At 46.4% G+C, this 21,453-nt stretch overlaps 1 protein-coding gene across 1 annotated transcript in view; it reads left to right on the top strand.

Annotated features, from left to right (window-relative positions):
- Positions 1-212: 212 nt before the first annotated feature.
- The window catches only part of LOC147112763 (trafficking protein particle complex subunit 3-like), a 53,953-nt gene continuing 32,712 nt past the window's right edge, over positions 213-21,453 (top strand). The window contains exons 1-3 of the mRNA XM_085996232.1: positions 213-375; positions 6,502-6,549; positions 10,896-10,993. Coding sequence (XP_085852358.1) covers positions 334-375; positions 6,502-6,549; positions 10,896-10,993 — 188 coding nt within the window. The 5' untranslated portion in view covers positions 213-333. The remainder of the gene's footprint in view (positions 376-6,501; positions 6,550-10,895; positions 10,994-21,453) is intronic.

Here is a 21,453-nt window from a genome sequence, read left to right as displayed (position 1 = left end):
ATTGCATAATTTTCAAATGATTCATCATTTTGTGAATACTTCAGTGACACATTTTAGTTCTTCTTGATACCAACCCTTTCAAAGCAACGAGCAGATTACAGGTTATTTGCACCAACAGGGGGAGATGTTTCTTTGGTTTTCAATGATTCTCATTGGCATCGTTTGTGGTACCAGTCTGGTTTGTTTTCTTCAGTGCTATTAGTGCCTCTAATAAGAAACTAAATCAGAAGGAGCAGGCTGCCTCCCAACCGATCACAGGAGGAGAGAACTACAAGATATGCTTTAAACTGAACAGCTGGATAACGAGTACCATGTAATAGATGTCAGTAAACCATGTCTCGACAATCAAGTAGAAGATCAGAAAAGCAAAAAATAGTAAGATCTTTCTGCACTATTGCATGTAAATGTTTCCACTATTAAAACCATGTTTAATGCCTGTAAAATTGGAGTAGCTTCAATCTCTTAACAGGAATCAGCTTCTACACTACCATAGTATTTTCTTTACAGTAGGTGTGAAGGTGAAGATAGATAGATCGACACCTGAGAAAAGATTTCTGTAGGTAATGTAATTAAAACAAAATTTTAACAAATGATTATATTACTTTATAACTGCAAAATAAGTTAAATATTTTGAGTACAATGGAGAATAAAGAGAGAATATACATAAAGAAAAAAATGATGTTAAAATCGCAGTCTTGTACCTAATAATGGTTTATATAGTGTGCTGTGTGTTATATTAATCTTTATAAAACCTGTTTGTAATATTAAAAACTGAAAGTTACAAAAGAGCTAGTGAGAAGGAATCTATTTTATTCTGGAGTTAGGCAATGTAGGTGGATTTGATGAGATTCCATCAGCTGGTAATGGGGACCTATTGGGCCTAACGTAGAAATGCTACTTTAAGTTGAGAATCAGATAAGGACCGATTTATTTGTTCATAGCGGTACTACAGCCTTTAGTAGCTCCTTTTCAGGGAACCTCAAACTGATTAAGATCTGGCTATTGGTTGGTGCTTGACTGATATGAAGGCTATCAAATCCAAAGTGTGCTGTGTTGCCTGAGCTAAAAGTGAGAACTTTCTTTGCAAATTGCTTCTTACTTGCTAAGCGAATGCAGATTAACATTCTGTTCTTCACTGAAATCTGATTAAAAAATGTCATCACTACAAGAATGTTATTCCATTTAGTCACACGGTAAATAGGGATGCCAAAGCTTTCTGTTCTAAATAGCCCGAAAGAGGTACAGTATACCAGGTGCAATTAGTGAGGATTTTAATAATGATTGTCTGTGGCAGAGCAAAAAATAATTTTTCATGCGGCAGTGAATCATGGAAGGAGCACTGCTGACTGAATACCTAACGTATGTGCACTTCTGCCACATACACACTGTCATAATAGTCATTAGTGCTGTAGGAATGGCTGTGCTGTAACACCAGCAAATCCAAGATTATTTCCCCCCTGCTCCCATTATTCTAAAGGCATTCTTTTTAACTGGATGGATAACCAGCAATAACTCGCTGGGTGGGCTTTGATCCAGTCCTGTTTGAATGAAGTTTTTCTTGGAAAAAAATGACATCAGGTAGGAGTCTGCTGTCATCCAGGTGATGTTATCGGCAGTATCTATCATTGGGAATTTTGGAATAAAATAATGCTGGGCCCACTTATGTACAAGCATACATATGAATGTACAGATGAAAAGAAGGGACAAAAAAGATCATCAATGCTCACTCGAACATCATACACCAGTCACCCCAACTGTTAGAAATGATAACTCCTAAGGAGGCAAAAAATAAATTAAGAAAAAACGTGACCAATTTCAAGAAAAATGCAAGGAAATTCTTCTCAGCTCCATCAGGCAATCAAGTAAGCTCCAGGAGACCCTGGTTACTCATGATACAGCACTAGGTGAACTTAATTAACCACCTCCCACTGTCCTTAGGAACATAGGACTCCACAACAACAACAACAATTTATATTTTTTTTATTCGTTTATGGGATCAGAGCGTCGCTGGCAATGCCAGCATTTATTGCCCATCCCTAGTTGCCCTTGAGAAGGTGGTGGTGAGCCACCTTCTTGAACCGCTGCAGTCCGTGTGGTGATGGTACTCCCACACTGTTAGGTAGGGAGTTCCAGGATTTTGACCCAGCGACATACTTCTAAGTCAGGATGGTGTGTGACTTGGAGGTGGTGGTGTTCCCATGCGCCTGCTGCCCTTGTCCTTCTAGGTGGAAGAGGTCGCAGGTTTAGGAGGTGCTGCCGAAGAAGCTTTGGCGAGTTGCCGGTGGTGGAGGGAGTGAATGTTTAAGGTGGTGGATGGGGTGCCAATCAAGCGGGCTGCTTTGTCCTGGATGGTGTCGAGCTTCTTGAGTGCTGTTGGAGTTGCACTCATCCAGGCAAGTGGAGAGTATTCCATCACACTCCTTACTTGTGTCTTGTAGATGGTGGAAAGGCTTTGGGGAGTCAGGAGGTGAGACACTCACCGCAGAATACCCAACCTCTGACCTGCTCTTGTTGCCACAGTATTTATGTGGCTGGTCCAGTTAAGTTTCTGGTCACTGGTGACCCCCCCCCAGGGTGTGATTCGGCAATGGTAATGCCATTGAATGTCAAGGGGAGGTGGTCAGACTCTCGCTTGTTGGAGATGGTCATTGCCTGGCACTTCTGTTACCTGCCACTTATCAGCCCAAGCCTGAACATCATCCAGGTCTTATTGCATGCGAGTATGGACTGCTTCATTATCTGTGGAGTTGCAAATGGCACCGAACACTGTGCAGTCATCCCCATTTCTGATCTTCTGGTGGGGGGAAGGTCATTGAGTATGATTATGTCAGGCTGTTGTTTGACCAGTCTGTGGGACAGCTCCCACAATTTTGGCACAAGTCCCCAGATATTGGTGAGGAGGACTTTGCAGGGTTGACTGGGCTGGGTGTGCTGTTGCCATGTCCGTAGCTGGTGCCAAGGTCAATGCCAGGTGGTCCGTCCGGTTTCATTCTTATTACTTTGTTTTGTAGCGGTTAGTTACAATTGAGTGACTTACTAGACCATTTCAGAGGGCAGTTAAGAGTCAACCACATTGCTGTGGGTCTGGAGTCACATATAGGCCAGACCAGGTAAGGACAGCAGATTTCCTTCCCTAAAGGGCATTAGAACCAGATGGGTTTTTACAACAATCCGATAGTTTCATGGTTACCATTACTGATACTAGCTTTTTATTCCAGATTTATTTAATTAACTGAATTTAAATTCCCCAGCTGCTGTGGTGGGATTTGAACTCATGTCTCTGGATCATTAGTCCAGGTCCTCTGGATTACTAGCCCAGTGACATTACCACGACACTACCACGCCCACCATTTATATAGCACCTTTACCATAGTAAAATGTCCAAAGGCACTGCATGGGAGTATTTTAAGACAAAAATTTGACACCGATCCACATAAGGATAAATTAGGGCAGGTGACCAAAAGCTTGGTCAAAGAGGTAGGTTTTAAGGAGTGTCTTAAAGGAGGAAAGAGAGGTAGTGAGGTGGACAGGTTTAGGCAGGGAATTCCAGAGCTTAGGGCCTAGGCAACAGAAGGCACGGCCACCAAAGGTTGAGCGATTATAATCAGGGATGCTCAAGAGGGCAGGATTAGAGGAGCGCACCAGAAAAGACCAGTCCCATCATTGTGCCAGCCCCAAAGTCTACTTTCTTATCCACTTTATCTTTCATACCTTTCAAATGCTCTGTTTGCCAAAAAAAAGTATCTATCCCCCTCTTGAAATAATAACAGCCTCCACTTATGCTTCCTCCTTAGGTAAACTAGTTCACAAATTCACTATCCGCTGTATTGGGAATCATTTTCAACTTTGCTCTGGGACAGTAACTTGGCAGAGGGGATCACCCACCCACTTTATAGAACCCACCCACATTTGATTCCATTGATTTCATTGGAACAATATTAGGCGGGTTCTACAATGGCTGGGTGATGCACGCCCCAGGTTACTGCCCAGGTGGCAAAGTTGAAAATTATCAAGTTATGTCTTAACCTGTATTCACCTTTTGTTATCAAAGCTGCAATCTATGTCCCCGGCCCTAAAACCTATTGAACATCACACTGGGAACCAGATTATTTTTATCCCGATGCTTAAGGTTCTTAAATACCTCAATAAAATCACCCTTTTTTCTAGTAGACATAAGGGGGGATTCTACAGTTGGGAATCAAGAGACAGAAAATCGTGGGTTGCTCGCTCACAATTTCCCGAGATGCGCTCTCTAGATGCAATAGATCGCAGAAACGCTCCTGTAATCATTTGTCACAGCACATGTGCCCAGTTCCATTTATCAACTTAGTTGCCCTTTGCATTCCTTTCACGACCAGGATGTCCCTCGGGTACAGCACCCAGAACTATGCACAATGCTCAGGTGGGAGTTGACCACAGCAAACTAATTATCACAACCTGGGCCTTACATTCTATCCCTCGATTTGTCTTAACATGTCACAAACATTGTCATATCCTCACATCATGCGCGGGTGTGACATACTCAACACCAATAACACCGTAAAGAAAGAGATCGGACTACACATACTCCATGTGATAATTATTAATAAAATACTTTGTGTTCTCTAGAATTCTACCATTACATATGCTTATATTCTATTCTAAAATGTATGTTTGCTTTAGTGGTTCAACAACAGCAACAACAACTTGTATTTATATAGTGCCTTCAAAGTAGTAAAACATCCCAAGGTGCTTCACAGGAGTGTTATAAAACAACATTTGACACCTAGCCACATAAGGAGATATTAGGACAGAGGAGGTAGGTTTTAAGGAGCGTCTCAAAGGAAGAAAGAGAGGTAAAGAGGCAGAGAGGTTTAGGGAGGGAATCCCAGAGCTTAGAGCCTAGGCAGCTGAAAGCACGGCCACCAAAGGTTGAGAGATTATAATCAGGGATGTGCAACAAACCAGAATTGGAGGAGTGCAGATATCTCAGGGGGATTGTGGGGCTGAAGGAGATTACAGAGATAGGGAGGGGTGAGGCCATGGAGAGATTTGAAAACAAGGATGAGAATTTTAAAATCGAGGCGTTGCTCAACCGGGAGCCAATGTAGGTCAGCGAGCACAGGGGGGATGGGTGAACAGGACTTGGTGCGAGTTAGGACACGGGCAGCAGAGTTTTGGATGACCTCAAGTTTACGTAGGGTGGAATGTGGGAGGCCAGCCAGGTGTGCGTTGAATCGTCAAGTCTAGAGGTAACGAAGGCATGGATGAGGTTTCAGCAGCAGATGAGCTGAGGCAGGGGCGGAGTCGAGCAATGTTACAAAGATGGAAATAGGCGGTCTTAGTTATACCACGGATATGTGGTCGGAAGCTCATTTCAGGGTCAACTATGACACCAAGCTTGCAAACAGTGTGGTTCAGCCTCAGGCAGATGCTAGGGTGAGGGATGGAATCAGTGGCTAGGGAACGGAGTTTGTGGCATGGACTGAAATGGCTTCAGTCTTCCCAATTTCTCATCATCCAGTACTGGATGTCTGACAATTTAGAGACAGTGGAGGGGTCGAGAGAAGTGGTGGTGAGGTAGAGCTGGGTGGCATCAGCGCACATGTGGAAACGGATGATGTCGCCAAGGGGCAGCATGTAGATGAGAAATAGGAGGGGGCCAAGGATAGATCCAGAAAAGGAATTTCAGTCTCACATATCTTTAATTTTCCTGATATAATATTTGTAATCTACCAGTAAAGTTTACTTTGGTCTAACCACTTGTACAGTGTTTTATGGATTAATCAACAATTTCTCCACAGCAGCTTTAATATTTTTCAGTAATAATAGAAAGGTGAAATCCTGATAAGAGCAGTTATGGACATTTCTTGTGTCAAACTTAGCTTATTCAAAAAGGAGCATGCAACTCCAAAATTAGCAGCATGAATTGTAAGTCCTAGCGGTTTCTTTTGCTACTTTTTCAAACAATTTGATTTCAGAATGCTCCTGTTTATATCATCCCCTTTTGGAGCTCCCTATTACTTGTATTTCATCAAGTAAACAGGGGTTAGATATACTGGGGAGACATAAGCCAATGGAGCCCATGTAATTATGTTCACTTACTATCAGTGATCAGTGTTCAGTCTGTTTTCAGACAAATTGTGATCCCGATTTTCTTTCCATTGGTTATCTCCCAAGTTTCTTTTAAAAGACCGTTTAGCTGGTGAAATGGGGATTATACAGGCCTCCAATAATTCGTTCTCAAGTTGATGCACATGCAGCAAATCCATACCATTCATATTAGTGATCATAAAGTTATCTTCGTCTTCGTCTTCACAAAAATAAACAGAAGCAGTTTCTACTTCTCAAACCTTGCAGTTTGTACAAATGGTTAGCCGTAGCTTGTACTTACATGTTTCTTCTTCAGTGTTTAACACTTTTGGAAGTCACAGATAGCTTTTTTAAAGTGGGTATAACTGCAACTGTTCTTTATCTGGATTGTCATTAAGAATCTGTTCTCTTATGTTCCCTGTCCTTTAGGATTGGCAATTGCCATCTACGTCAGCTTCAGGTTCAGCACATCACGTGGTATGTGTGAAATCTTCAATAAATCACAATTGACTCTCTTATCAATTATTTAATGTCAAACATTTGTTTTGCTTTACAGAGAGCCTTGATATATTAATAAGGTAACACAAAAATGAAGCACGTCCTTGTACACTATTCTTCAAAAAACATAATCTTATTTTTTCTCTCATGCGGTATTAATTTTCTCACTGTTCCCAGTTTCCAGACCTGGTACATAGGAATATATTGGGGCTGATTTTTTTCACGGTCCAAGCATGGCTGAAACAGGGTGGTAGCGAGCCAAAAATGGCAGTGCAGCACTTACCGCTCCATCTTACACCCCATATAGCTGCTGCCATTGTATTTGGGGCCTTCACATGGGCAAACAAGGTCACTGCCTGTTTCAGGTGAACGTTTAGTTTTATTATACTAATTGGGGTTCTATGATGTACACACGTCTCCCAAGGCAGTTTTGTGGTACCAATATGCGGAATGTGCACCGAGCACACTTTGCCCATAGGTACCAGGCATTGAGTGGCCTAACCAATGGTCCTTAAAGGGACCCTGCAGACTGCTCAGAAAACAGCTGTAATGCTTCTCCTGGCCCCACAAAACATCTCCTGCTGCCCTCCCCTCACCTTAACCCGCCTCTTGTGCCTTTCTGCTTTCAGATAATGAGCAAGCAGCTGAGCAGCCTGTCGCTGAGGGCACAGTAGAGAGCGAGGCGGGAGAAGAGGAGGACGAAGAACAAACTGCGCCACTGCATGTCTCACCCGCAGGCACCAGCTCAGATACTGGCACTATATGTTCTTTAGAGGCTAGTATAGTAGTGGGATCTGTACAGTGTGATGCACCGGGGACGAATGGGCTGCAGCAAGGCCAGGGGGAAAGGGTAGCTCATGAGTCAGCTCCCCGGAGGGTGAGTTCTCACGCGAGTTCTGCTACACAGGACTCAGATGAGGACCTCAATGGGGAGGCCTTTTGAAGAATGGTGATGGGCATGCACACGGAGATGATAGGTGCAATGTCAAGGGTGCCTGAGAGCCTCTCTGCAATGGTAAGGAGCGTGGAGGAATCCGCATCCAACATTGCACAAGGCTCTGTGCACACCATGGAGCCCATCATTTGCAGTCTGTAAAGGATGGTGGACTCCCAGAGAGACCGTGGCGACGCAGACCTCATGTTGCGTGTGATGGGCGATCTGGCAGCTTCCATTGCAGCACAGGCGGAAGCCACGCAACGTCTTAGTGCTGTCATGCAGTCTATGCTTGGTGCCACCCAGTCTCAGGCTGCTCTCATGCAGTCTCAGCTTGATGCCACGCAAGCTCTGACTGCTTCAATCGTGGCTGGGTGTACCACCGTCGACCGGGGCTTTCACGGTGTCACAGCAGGCCAGCAATCTGTGTTCCAGCAGATTGGTAGTGATGCTGAGGTGCTGCCCTGGGCGAGTGCCAGTGGGTCAGTGGAGCAGGAACCTGCTGTCCTCTCTCAGGATGACAGCATTCCTGCTCCCATCACTGGCACTCCACCATTGCCCTTGTTGCTGCCTGTCATCCAGCCAGCCCAGACTGCTGCCACCCATGCTGAGGTGGTGCAGTCCACAGCCAGGCCTTCCAGGCTCAGAGCTGGCCGAGAGTGTCCTGCAAGGCCATCTGAAGTCTCCCGCACGGACACTCAGCAGCCTTCCACCCGCCGTGCTGCAGCCAATGGGCCAACACTTCGTAGGAGCTCTAGAGTAGGCAAAGGCACAGTAACAAGGGGTACTAAGGGATTGCACAAGGATGAATAGCTAATATTGTTGTTGCAAATATGTGTTCACTGATTATTGATAAATTTATTAATTGGCTTTGGATGATTTTGTGGTGTCTCTCATTTCAGCTTTGCGCTGTGATATGGCCTGCGACAGGGATGGAATGATGGGGATGTGGTGAGCAACAGGATCTGAGGTTTAATTTATTGGAACCGCAGTCTGATGAGGCGGGCACGGACTGCCCTTCCAGACGGCTGATTGAATGGCTGCCTCCTCCCTCGCTCCTGTTGTTCCTCCTTCTCCTCTTCCTCCTCCTCCTCGTCTTCCTCTTCCTCCTCGTTCTCGCCCTCCTCCTCCTCTCCCTCTTCCTCCTCCTGAGGTGGTCCCGCAGTCCCTGGTGGCAAGGGCTGGGCCCTCATGATGGCCAAGTTGTGGAGCATGCAGCAGACCATGATGAAATGGGACACCCGCTCAGCCAAGTACGAGAGGGCTCCTCCCGAGCGGTCAAGGCAGCGGAACCGATAGCCTGCTTGATGATGTTCCTGGTGGCAGCATGGCTCTCATTATATGAGTGCTAGGCAGGAGTGCTGGGGTTGCGGAGGGGTGTCATGAGCCAGCTGGAGAGTGGATAGCCCTTGTCTCCGACCAGCCAGCAGCGAGCTTGATGTGGCAGCTTGAAGAGTGCTGGCACACTGGTCTGGCACAGGATGAAGGCATCGTGGCTGAAGCCAGGATAGAGGGTATACACATTGAGGATTCACTGTCTGTGGTCTCACACCAACTGCACATTAAGTGAGTGGTAGCCTTTGCAGTTACAGAAGACCTCCGGATTGTTATGCGGTGCCCGCAAAGCCACGTGGGTGCAGTCAATGGTGCCCTGCACCATGGGGAAGCCTGCTATCCTGGAAGCCTGCTTCTCTCTGGTGATGGGGAATGAAATGTAGTCCCTTCTCCTACTGTAGAGAGCCTATGCAGCGATAGACGGTGAACTGCAAGATGTTCGCTATCTCCTGTTGCAGACTGGAAGGAACCGCTGTCAAAGAAATTGAGAGCGACGGTGACCTTGACTGCCACTGAGAGAGCCGTGGTCGACCTGATCTGAGGCTCGAGGTCTGGTTGCAGGAGGTGGCAGAGTTTGGTTACCATATCCTTGTTGAAGCGGAGCCTTCTAATACACTGCTCCTGGCTTAATTGGAGGTAGGAGAAGTGCTCTCGGACTATCCTCGGAGGGTAAGGTCTCCTGTTGAGAGCCCTGATGGCCCTCCTCCTCTCTCTGGCCACATCTTGCAATCTTTCTCGCTGCCTCTGCTCCCTCCACAGTAGATCCTGGAGGGCGCGGTCAACAGCCAGTACAGCCCCCATTAATGTAACGATGTGTAGCGCTTTGAAATTTTGTCAGAATAAATGTAACAAACTTTTAGTAGCCACAACACTCCTAATACGAAAGAACCTTTAAATGACTGAATTAAACTCTTGCACAATCGCAAACTGTTAGCGGCGGCGCTAAGGAGCAACTGGATTTGGCGTGCGGCGCTGGATTCACCTCGCCCTGGCGCTACTTCATTAGCGCCCCATTAGTGACCCCGCCAGGCACTAAAGGGAGGCACTAACCAACCAAATTTCTCCCCCATAGAATTTTATTCGACCCATCTTGTCTGTGCCGGAAGTTGCTGTGTCCAAACCAAATACTTCCCACACATCTCAGACAAGGAAATAAAGAGGTCATATTGACTTGTAAGCATTGCCAAAAATAGAAATGAAGAGCATAACTGACCAAACTTTTTGCATTCACTATAATATACACTTTGCGTGAATGATGTCTGACCAAACTGTTTCCAAAAATAAATGAAATTGTAGGATGTGTGGCAGAGCAGCTGGCTGAGTCACCTTTCAATATTCTCTTCATTTTCTGTAAGGCATGTTGGCCCCAAATATCTGGGGTAATCCTACTATACCTTTGGCAGATGTTTGCTGGAATGGCTGGAAACTAAGCTGGAACCTGGAGACTCCAGGTATTTCGTACTTGGTGCAGCAGCTCGTTTACATAGAGAGCCATGAGAGGCAGTTATATCCCCTTCCTGAGGGCACGGGGTGACAACATTCCCTCCTCCAGCTGGCCCACCTCAGCCAGGCTTTCCAGCACCTATACCATGGCAGATGTAGGCAAATCAGGCAAAATCCATCCAAACCTTGGCACGTCTTCCAGGGTCAGCAGCAAAGGCTCCTTATAGGTGCATCTTATGCCGATACACTCCATCACAGGTTCTGGGGCACTTGCCTCTGGAAAACAGCAGTTTGTAAAATTTTAACTCAGTTCTTAAAGATTAATATGTATTGTAGAGGGACTTTTCAGAACATAAGACTGTATCTGGTTCTGCTCTACCTGGCCCTAGAGTATTTGTTGCTGACATTGGGTGCCCAAAGCGCAAAACCTTCCCATTCCCAGCAGTGGAACTCCTTATCTTGACCAATAGAAAATAAATCAATTTTTTTTTTACAATATATGGAATAATTTGATTAGTAGAGTGTGAAGTAATTCAAATTGGATTTAAAGATGATATATAAATTGTTCCCACCTGTCCGATTACTTTCCTAATGTGTTGTCATTACTCTGTAGAGTACTGAACTCTTTGTACTCACATATGGAACCCTCGTCGCACAGCTGTGTAAAGACTATGAAAAGGATGAGGATATCAATAAAGAGCTGGATAAAATGTGAGTAATACTTACAGGGCCATAGTCCATTATCAGAGAAAGAAAGATGAGGAATCAGTTGGTATTATGCCAGTAAAGATTTGTCACACAAATAACCTCTTATACGTCTGAGGAAAATGCACTTTGAATTGTACTACAGTATATACATGTCTGCTGTATATATTCTTCATGTAACACACCAGCTCAAACATCCCAATTTTCAAGTTTTCATTCAATTACCCTTTGAGGAGACTTTGCAGGCTGGATTTTCTTTTCTGGGCATGATATTTTGAAACATCAGGGGATATGTTTGATAAAATCACTCTCCCGGTATGGAACTTTGCCCACTGTGCCCAAATTCCTGATATTCTCTTCCAGCGTGCGAAGTTCCTTGCTGAGAGTGCAAATTCATAAAATTTACCCTTGCAATTTATATATAAATAAATTGCAGGAAACGTTGCTTCCAATTGCTGAAGGTTCCCTGCGTAACTCTTAACCCTGCAAACTGACTTTCAAAGCCATCAAACGGCCACAATAATCAATTTGCAGGATAATAATTTATAGTTATTTGGAATTTTTTATAAACACTGCAGGAAAGTAGACTGGTGTGCCCTGCAGTTTCAACTGAGGAGATGGATAGTGCCAAGGGGGCACTTGGGAGAGGGGTGGGGGATGGGAGGGAGAAGGGGTAGGTGTAGTGAAGGTAGGGACTACAAAAATAAAGTTGTTCATTTTTATCAAACTGCTGTAGTCACAAAGAAATTGAAATCAGGCAGACAGACATTATTTTGGCCAGTTTCAAGAAAAGAACATTACAATGATAGTAATTAAGGTCTCATCAAATAACGGCACTGAACTACGGCAGACCATAAGAACATAAGAAATAGGAGCAGGAGTAGGTCAATCGGCCCCTTGAGCCTGCTCCGCCATTCAATAAGATCATGGCTGATCTGATCCTAACCGCCAATCTACTATCACAGAACCATCTCCTGAATCTAACAGAATTAGACACACGAAATAGGAGCAGGATCAGGCTACATGGCCCCTGGGCCCGCTCCGCTACCCACAGGGCCATGACCGATCCGAACCTAGACTCATGTCCAAATTCCTGCCCGCTCCCCGTAACCCTTAATTCCCTTTACTTCTAGGAAACTGTCTATTTCTGTTTTAAATTTATGTAATGATGTAGCTTCTACAGCTTTTTGGGGCAGCATATTCCATGGACCTACCACCCTCTGAGTGAAGTAGTTCCTCCTCATCTCAGTTTTGAAAGAGCAGCCCCTTATTCTAAGATTATGCCCCCCAGTTCTAGTTTCACCCATCATCGAGAACATCCTCCCCGCATCCACCCGATCCAACCCCTTCACAATCTTATATGTTTCAATAAGATCGCCTCTCATTCTTCTGAACTCCAATGAGTAGAGTCCCAATCTACTCAACCTCTCCTCATATGTCCATCCCCTCATCCCCGGGATTAACCGAGTGAACCTTCTTTGTACTGACTCGAGAGCAAGTATGTCTTTTCTTAAGTATGGACACCAAAACTGTATGCAGTATTCCAGGTGCGGTCTCACCAATACCTTGTACAACTGAAGCAATACATCCCTATTTTTATATTCTATCCCCCTAGCAATGAAAGCCAACATTCCATTGGCCTTCTTAATCACTTGCTGCACCTGTATACTAACCTTTTGAGTTTCGTGCACCAGGACCCCCAGATCCCTTTGTACTTCAGTACTTTCCAGTTTCTTGCCATTAAGATAATAGCTTGCTCTATGATTTTTCCTGCCAAAGTGCAGAACCTCATACTTTCCAGTGTTGTATTCCATCTGCCAAATCTCTGCCCACTTACTTAGCCTGTCTATGTCCCCTTGCAGGTTTTTTATGTCCTCCTCACTCACTACTTTCCCCCCCATCTTAGTATCATCTGCAAACTTTGATATGTTACACTCGGTCCCTTCCTCCAAATCGTTAATATAGATTGTAAAGAGTTGGGGACCCAGCACTGACCCCTGCGGAACACCACTAGTTACTGATTGCCAGTCTGAGAATGAACCATTTATCCCAACTCTCTGCCTTCTGTTAGATAGCCAATCCTCTATCCATGCCAGAATATTACCCCCAATCCCGTGATTTTTTATCTTAAGCAATAATCTTTTGTGTGGCACCTTGTCAAATGCCTTTTGGAAGTCTAAATACACTACATCCACTGGTTCCCCTTTATCCACCCTATATGTTACTTCCTCAAAGAACTCCAGCAAATTTGTCAAACATGACTTCCCCTTCATAAAACCATGCTGACTTTGTCCTATTAAATTATGATTATCCAAATGTCCTGCTACTGTCTCCGTAATAATGGACTCCAAAATCTTACCTACCACAGATGTTAGGCTAACCGGTCTATAGTTTCCAGCCTTCTGTCTACTGCCCTTTTTAAATAAGGGTGTTACATTAGCAGTTTTCCAGTCTGCCGGGACCTTTGCCGAGTTCAGGGAGTTTTGGAAAATTATTACCAATGCATCCACAATCCCTACCGCCACTTCCCTCAAGACCCTAGGATGTAAGCCATCCGGCCCAGGTGATTTATCCGCCTTGAGTCCCATTATTTTACCGAGTACCACTTCCTTAGTGATTTTGATCGTGTTTAGCTCCTCCCCCCCTATAGCCCCCTGTTTGTCCAGTGTTGGGATATTCTTAGTGTCCTCTACTGTAAAGACTCATACAAAATATTCATTCAGTGTTTTTGCCATCCCCATATTTCCCACCATTAATTTCCCGGTCTCATCCTCTAAGGGACCAACATTTACTTTAGCCACCGTTTTTCTTTTTATATAACTATAAAAACTCTTACTATCTGTTTTTATATTTTTTGCTAATTTACTTTCATAATCTATCTTCCCTTTCTTAATTAATCTTTTTGTTATTTTTTGCTGTCTTTTAAAGTTTTCCCAATCCTCTATCCTCCCACTAGATTTGGCTACCTTATATGCCCTTGTTTTTAGTTGAATACTATCCTTAATTTCTTTACTTAGCCATGGATGGCTGTCTTTTCTTTTACACCCTTTTCTTCTCAGTGGAATATATTTTTTTTGGAAGTTGTAAAATAACTCCTTAAATGTACACCACTGATCATGTATCGTCTTACCCTTTAACCTATTTTCCCAATCAACTCTACTCAATTCCGCTCTCATACCTTCATAGTCTCCTTTATTCAAGCTTAGCACGCTTGTTTGAGATCTAACCTTCTCACCCTCTAATTGAATATGGAATTCAACCATGTTATGGTCACTCATTCCAAGGGGATCCTTTACTAGGACATTTTTAATTAATCCTGTCTCGTTACACAGGACCAGATCTAAGGTTGCTTGCCCCCTGGTCGGTTCAGTTACATACTGCTCAAGAAACCCATCCCTAATACACTCAATGAACTCATCCTCAAGGCAGCCCTGCCCAATTTGATTTGTCCAATTAATATGATAGTTAAAATCCCCCATAATTATAGATGTTCCCTTATTACAAGCCTCAACTATTTCCTGATTGATACTCTGTCCAACAGAGTTGCAACTGTTCGGAGGCCTATAGACTACGCCCACTAGTGTTTTTTTCCCCTTATTATTCCTTATCTCCACCCAAACTGTTTCATTATCCTGATCTTTTGACCCAATATCATTTCTCTGTATTACAGTGATTCCTTCCTTTATTAACATAGCCACCCCACCTCCCCTTCCTTCCTGCCTGTCCTTCCTGATCGTTAAATAACCTGGTATGTTTAATTCCCAGGCATTGTCACCCTGCAGCCATGTTTCTGTAATGGTCACAAGATCATACCCATATGTAGTTATTTGTGCCATTAACTCGTCTATTTTGTTACGAATGCTACGTGCATTCAGATAGAGAACTTTCAAATATGTTTTGTGACACTTAGTTCCTGCTTTTGCCCTTTTTATTACTTTACCTTTTACTCCATACCTTCTGCCCCTTCCTGACACGCTCTGGTTTTTAATTTCCCCACTGCTACCTAAGTCTATGACCTTCTCTGTTGTCATTTTTATTATTTGCTCTCTAGGAACCTCCCCCCCACTAGTTAGTTTAAAGCCCTCTCTACAGCCCTATTTATATGATCCGCCAGGACTCTAGCCCCAGCACTGGCCAAGTGAAGCCCATCCCAACGGAACAGCTCCCTCCTGCCCCAGTACTGGTGCCAGTGTCCCAGGAAGCAAAACCCATTTCTCCCACACCAGTCTTTGAGCCACGCATTTAACTCTCTAATTTTATTTGTCCTAGCCAAATTCGCTCGTGGCTCAGGTAATAATTACCCTTGAGGTTCTGTCTTTTAATTTGACCCCTAGCTGCTCATACTCCTTTAACAGAACCGGCTTCCTAGTCCTATCTACGTTGTTTGTACCAACATGGACCACGACAACTGGATCCACCCCCTCCCACTGCAAGTTTCTTTCCAGCCCAGAGGAGATGCCCTTAACCCTGGCACCGGGTAGGCAACACAGCCTACGGGGCTCTTGCTCTCGGCTGCAGAGAACTCTATCTATCCCCCTAATAATACTATCCCCTACCACTACAACATTTCTATTTACTCCCCCCTCTTGAATGGCCCCCCGTTCCACGGTGCTGTGGCCAGGTTGCTCATCCTCCCTGCAGTCCCTGCTCCTGTCCCCACAGGGAGTAAGAACCTCGAACCTGTTGGACAAGAGCAAGGGCTGCGGCTCCTCCAACACTACCTCCTGGATCCCCGTACCTGCCTCACTCGTAGGCACACCGTCCTGTCCCTGACCATGGGCTACATCTGAATTAATTAGCTTCATAGGTGTGACCATCTCCTGAAACACAGAGTCCAGGAACTTCTCCCCCTCCCTGATGTGTTGCAGTGTCTGAAGCTCAGACTCCAGCTCATCAACACGGAGCTGGAGTTCCTGTAGCAGCAGACGCTTGTCACAGACGTAATCACTGTGAGCCTCATGGGGTTCACCGGCTCCCACATCTTGCAACAGTAACACATCACCTGCTCCATTCTATGTAATTAATTAAATTTTTTATTGTTAGTTATGGACACCCTCTGCCCGATTTTAGATGCTAGTATCCCCTTTAATTAATTGGATTTAAATTAAATCAATCCCTCTAGTTACACCAGTTAAATGGTTTACCAACAGTCACTCTGCACCAGAAAGGCCTTATTAACTACAACCCACAGAGTTAAAGTTTGTAAAGAGCACCTAACACCCCACTTACCCTAACTCACACTTACCCAAACTCACAGCACTCTCTGCTGACCTCGCACTCAGTGCTTGCTCGCACTAGCAATGGTCTTTTTATACTGTTTGTTTGTTTACAGCCAAATGAGTCACCCCTGCTGATTGGTTAGAAAACTGGTTTTCACTGCCTGCTGTGCCAATTTACTCCTACTGCAGTGTATCCTTGTTTTACTCTTCTTAAACCAACAGAATCCCAGATACTTAACTTTTCCCCTTTACTTAAACTGCTTAAGTAATCTTATCAAGAATGACCAGCAAACATAAGAACAGTAGAAACAACAACAACAACTTGTATTTATATAACGACTTTAACATAGTAAAACGTCCCAAGGCGCTTCACAGGAGTATTGTCAGACAAAAAATTTGACAAAGGCCATTCAGCCTGTTGAAGCTCATCTTTCTCACTTAACTCTGCCCTCGTGGCATTTAATCGTACTTTGAATAATCCCACTGTTTTTGCTTTTATTTCCTTGCTTATGGGTGACTTATGGATAGGGGCAGATTTCCCAGTCAACGCAACCTGGACCAAGTGTGCGGGACCAGGTAATCGTACAGGAATCAGTTTTGTCCGATTCCCTCTCAACTTGTGCTGAGCAACAATTTCCAGCTGGCCTTGTTTGGCTGGTGTAAGCTGCTCTTGCATAGAGTCTACAAGGCTGCCATTTTAATGGGCAATCTCATGTAAATCATATGAAAATTAAGTCAAGCATGAAATCCGGTTCTTTGCGACAGGATTTTTGCTAAGTGTCTTTAAGTAGTAGTTATAAAGGTCAGAATGTTCAATCTTGCTCCTAGAAGGAACTATTTATAGGGAACCTGAGGTCATTTTGGTTGCAACAACAAAGATTGCTAAAATGGGTATTACAGATCACTGATGCTTTATTCACTAGGGAAACACCTTCAACACTTCCTCCATAGAAAAGCAACAGCAGAATAAGAGGGTACTGAAATTCTTTAAACAGCTGTCTAGGGGGTTAATGATAAAATCGATATAGCCATTCAGGCCCGAGACATAATACCCTGGCATTCATGAACCAGATGGGGGAAATGCAGTGGATGTAATATGAATTGATTTTAGAAAAGCCTTTGACAAGGTAGCACATGGGAGATTCCGAGAGAAGATTAAGGGGTATAGAATTAGGAAGAGTTGGTTAGAAGGGAGAAAACTGAGAGTATGAGTTAAGGGCAGTTTTTCAGAGTGATCTCCACCAACCGCTTTTCTCCCTCCCGATCACTGCTAACCCTAACCCTACCCCTCCCTCCGGCCACCCTTACCCTCCCTCCCGATCACTGCCACCCTCCCTCCCAGCCACTGCTATCCTTCTTCCCGTCAAGCGTTACCCTCCCTCTCGGTTGCCCCCTTTCCTGATTCCCTTTAAGAACCTACTTGAGGGCCACAGCTGGCATTGCAGCAGCCCGATCTGCGAGGCCTCTTCTCCGGCGAGCTGCCCGGGGGGACCTACAGTTTTAGGTGCCTGCAGCTCACCGGCTCAATGATAATAAGACCCAAGTCCTAGGTTTGCCAACTCTGGTTGAATGTATTCCTGCATGTTTCATCATATGACCACAGCCCCTCCAAGCTTCCTGCCCAAACAGCTTTTGTTCAAAGGAAATAAAACACACACTTTATAATGACCCTATGATCTTTCTTCTGGGTTTCTCGCAGCAGTGTCCAGGAGATTAATCTTTAATTACTGGAGTCTCCAGGACAACCTGGAGGGTTAGCAGCTCTACTGAGGCCCAATATTATTTTTACTCATTCACAGGATGTGGGCATTACTCACATTTATTGCCCATCCCTAATTGGCCTTAACCAAATAGGCTATTTGAGAGGGTAGTTAAGTGTCAACCACATTGCTGGGGGTCTGGAGTCACATTTTGGCCAGAGCAGGTAAGGACAGCAGATTTCCTTTCCTAAAGGACATTAATGAACCAGATGGGTTTTTAATGACAATCCAGTAGTTTCATTCCAGAATTATTTCATTAACTGAAATTCCCCCCAGCTGTTGTGGTGGGATTTGAACTCATATCTTACAGATCATTAGTTTTGGCCTCTGGATTACTAATCCAATAACATAACCACTATGCTACCGTTCCCTTACATGCAGCTTGAGTCTATCCATTCAGGCACAAGGATCGTTCCCTGTGCCCCCTACATACCCATTTTTGGGAACGCTCGAAATTTTATGCAGGATATACAGCACAGAAACTGGCCATTCAGCCCAACCAGTCCATGCCGGCGTTTATGCTTCACACGAGCCTCCTCCCGTCTTTCCTCATCTAAACCTATCAGCAAAACCCTCTATTCCCTTCTCCCTCATATGCTTGTAGCGAGTTCCACATTCTCACCACTCTTTGGCCTAGAAATTCAGTTGGGCGCGCCAGCCGTTAGCGCCTTAGGGGGAGTAGATCTCGAGCGCTAGGCGCTTATCGCCCGGGCGCAGCGCGATCTGCGCCTCTCCCCAACTTCAGAACACATTTAGCGCCAGCGCAAAGTCTTAGCGCGCGCCCTGCTGTGCGTGCAGATCATGACGTCATATAATAGTGCAACGCCCTTTGTGCGCCCCAAACCGGAACTTCACTCGCGCCGGCCCATTGTGCGCCGGGCGTCCCGAGCGACTGTGAAGTGGAACGGTACACAGGCCAGCCGGGCCGGGGGGAGCGCTAATTAAAGGGCACTTACCCAGCAGTATAAAGGCCAGCCATTTTGCAGCATTCACTCTTGTGCAACGGTTTTTTGGACAGAGACCAAGGAGGAGAGTTTACTGGTTTGGACCAACACTTGGACAGGTATTTTTGGCTCAGGCCAGAGCTTACCAATTATCTTAGCCTTCATTCAGAGCTCAGTGTTTGCCAGCATATAATGGGGGCTGCATTGGGTGGCAACGCTGAATTTCAGCCTTATGCCAGAAGGGCTTACAGACGCCATGAGAGAGTGGCAGCCCTGGCTAGACGCAGAGGGGGCAACAGGCGTCGCCAACTGAGGCCTTACCCACGCAGGGTATACCGCCAGCAGGCCTCCTATCTGACCATGTCTGCCGCGATGTGTGTTAGGAGGCTGCGATTCCGAAGGGAGGTGGTTGCAGACATCTGCCGGCTGCTTCAGAGAGATCTGCAGCCACAGCTGATGCGCAGGATGTCTCTGTCGGTGGCAGTGGAGGTGACGGTGGCTCTCAACTTCTATGCCTCCGGCTCCTTCCAATCCGCTACTGGGGACATCGCTAACATCTCCCAGTTCGCCGTGCATTGCTGCATCCGCCAGGTGACCGAAGCCCTTTTCAGAAAGAGACATCAATTCATCTCCTTCCCCATGACCCTGGACAAGCAGCAGCAGCGTGCACTGGGGTTTGCAAGAATAGCGGGCTTCCCCATGGTGCAGGGCGCCATTGACTGCACGCATGTGGCTTTGCGGGCACCTCTTGAGCATGCCGAGGATTACCGCAACCGGAAGGGCTACCATTCCCTCAATGTACAGCTGGTGTGTGACCACAGGCAGCGCATCCTAGCTGTCAATGCCCGCTTTCCAGGCAGCAGCCACGATGCCTTTATCCTGCGACAGACAACTGTGGCTGACATGTTCCAGGCACAGCCTCCCCCAAGAGGATGGCTTATCGGGGACAAAGGCTATCCTTTGTGTACCTGGCTCATGACCCCGCTCCGCGCGCCCACGACCCCTGCTGAAGAGGCATACAACGAGAGCCATCAAGCGACGAGGAACCTCATAGAACAAACAATCAGCGTGCTCAAGCAACGGTTCCGCTGTCTCGATCGCTCCGGGGGAGCCCTCCAGTATTCGCAGGATCGAGTCTCCCAATTCGTCATCGTTTGCTGCATGCTGCACAACCTGGCTATCCGCACGACTCAGGCACTGCCACCTCACGTTGGACCACCACCTCAGCAGGAGGAGCAGGAGGAGCATGAGGACGACGAGGACGAGGAGTACCAGCCCAGGAGGGACGCACAAGGTCCAAGGGCCGCCCGTCGGCGGCTTATTGAACGTCACTTCTAGGCCCCCTGTCAGGGAATGGCTTGCGCCAATGATAGAACATGATTGCAGCCGCTCCGCAAGCCCGCAGCCGGTTAAGGCAACAAACACTTCAAAGATCAAACATGGACAATGTGAATAAATAAAATGCTTTATTGTACAAACTCTGGGCCCTTCCCACATGAAAACCAAAAACAGAGGAAACCCACAAAAAACACTCAAACACATTACTCGCTCCCACAACCTGGGGAGGATTAACAAAATAGGGCAACTAAAATGGCCGTCATTGTCGGCCTTCGTCCAAAACAAACATCACATCATCGGCCTTCAAAAAACTAACATCCAATTCTCGGCCTCAAGAAACAAACACAAATGGCCACACATTCGAATATTTGGCCCGCTAGGGCGATGCCTTGGCCATCTTTGGCTGGCCCCTGCCCGCCCTGCTGCTCCGCCTCAAAGTAAGGCCATTGGCTGCTGCAAGGCTGGGGGCAGGCTCCTGAGGGGCACATGTCGTGACGGCAGATGGCCCTGGGGGTCGGCCTAGTCGAGGTCTGGGCGTCGAGCGGCCGGCTGTTGATTGCTGCAGCTGTGGCTGGCCAGCATCAGTCGCTGCAGCAGCTCCTGGCAGCTCCACTGGGGGAGTGGCAGTGGCGGCTGGAGGAATGGCGGCAAGCTGGCGGATGGCAGGCGCTCGCTGGTCGCCTGAGACACTGGCACTCGCCCGGGCCAGCACTGCAGCATGCGCACCAACCTGCCGAGGGACAGACCGATGTGCTGCTGCAGCGCGCCGGGTGCCCTGGCGATGCCTGGCAGACACAGCGAGTGTGGCAGCAGTGAGTGCCCGTGTTGACCTGTTCACTGCCCGCAGCAGAGCAGCCAGTGACTGGACGGCACCACTAATCACCTGGCCAGTCGCTGCAAGATCTGCCCGGTATTCCGCCCGACTGGTGGCCTCTAAGGGCCCGAACTCGGCCACACTCCGAGAGAGGGAATCGATGGACTCAGGCAACCGTGACACTACCGCCATGAGCTCCGTGTGCCGGCGCTCCGAGTCCGCGGACAAGTCTTCGAGGCCTTCCATCTCCTCGGCGAAGAGCATCTCCTGACTGGAGGCCGGACTCTCCCTCTGGGGAGAAGGCCGCCAAGCTGGCCGACCCTTCCTGCGTTGCTGGAGGCCGCTGGGCCCAGCAATTGGACTCCCCTCCGACGCATCCCCCCTCTGGGGA

Source organism: Somniosus microcephalus, chromosome 9 (assembly GCF_052327205.1).
Source record: "Somniosus microcephalus isolate GS21.2 chromosome 9, FLI_Smic_1.0, whole genome shotgun sequence".
Classification (NCBI taxonomy): Eukaryota; Metazoa; Chordata; class Chondrichthyes; order Squaliformes; family Somniosidae; genus Somniosus; species Somniosus microcephalus.
Note: the sequence above shows the minus strand (reverse complement) of the source record. Positions and strands in the feature narration are given on the sequence as shown.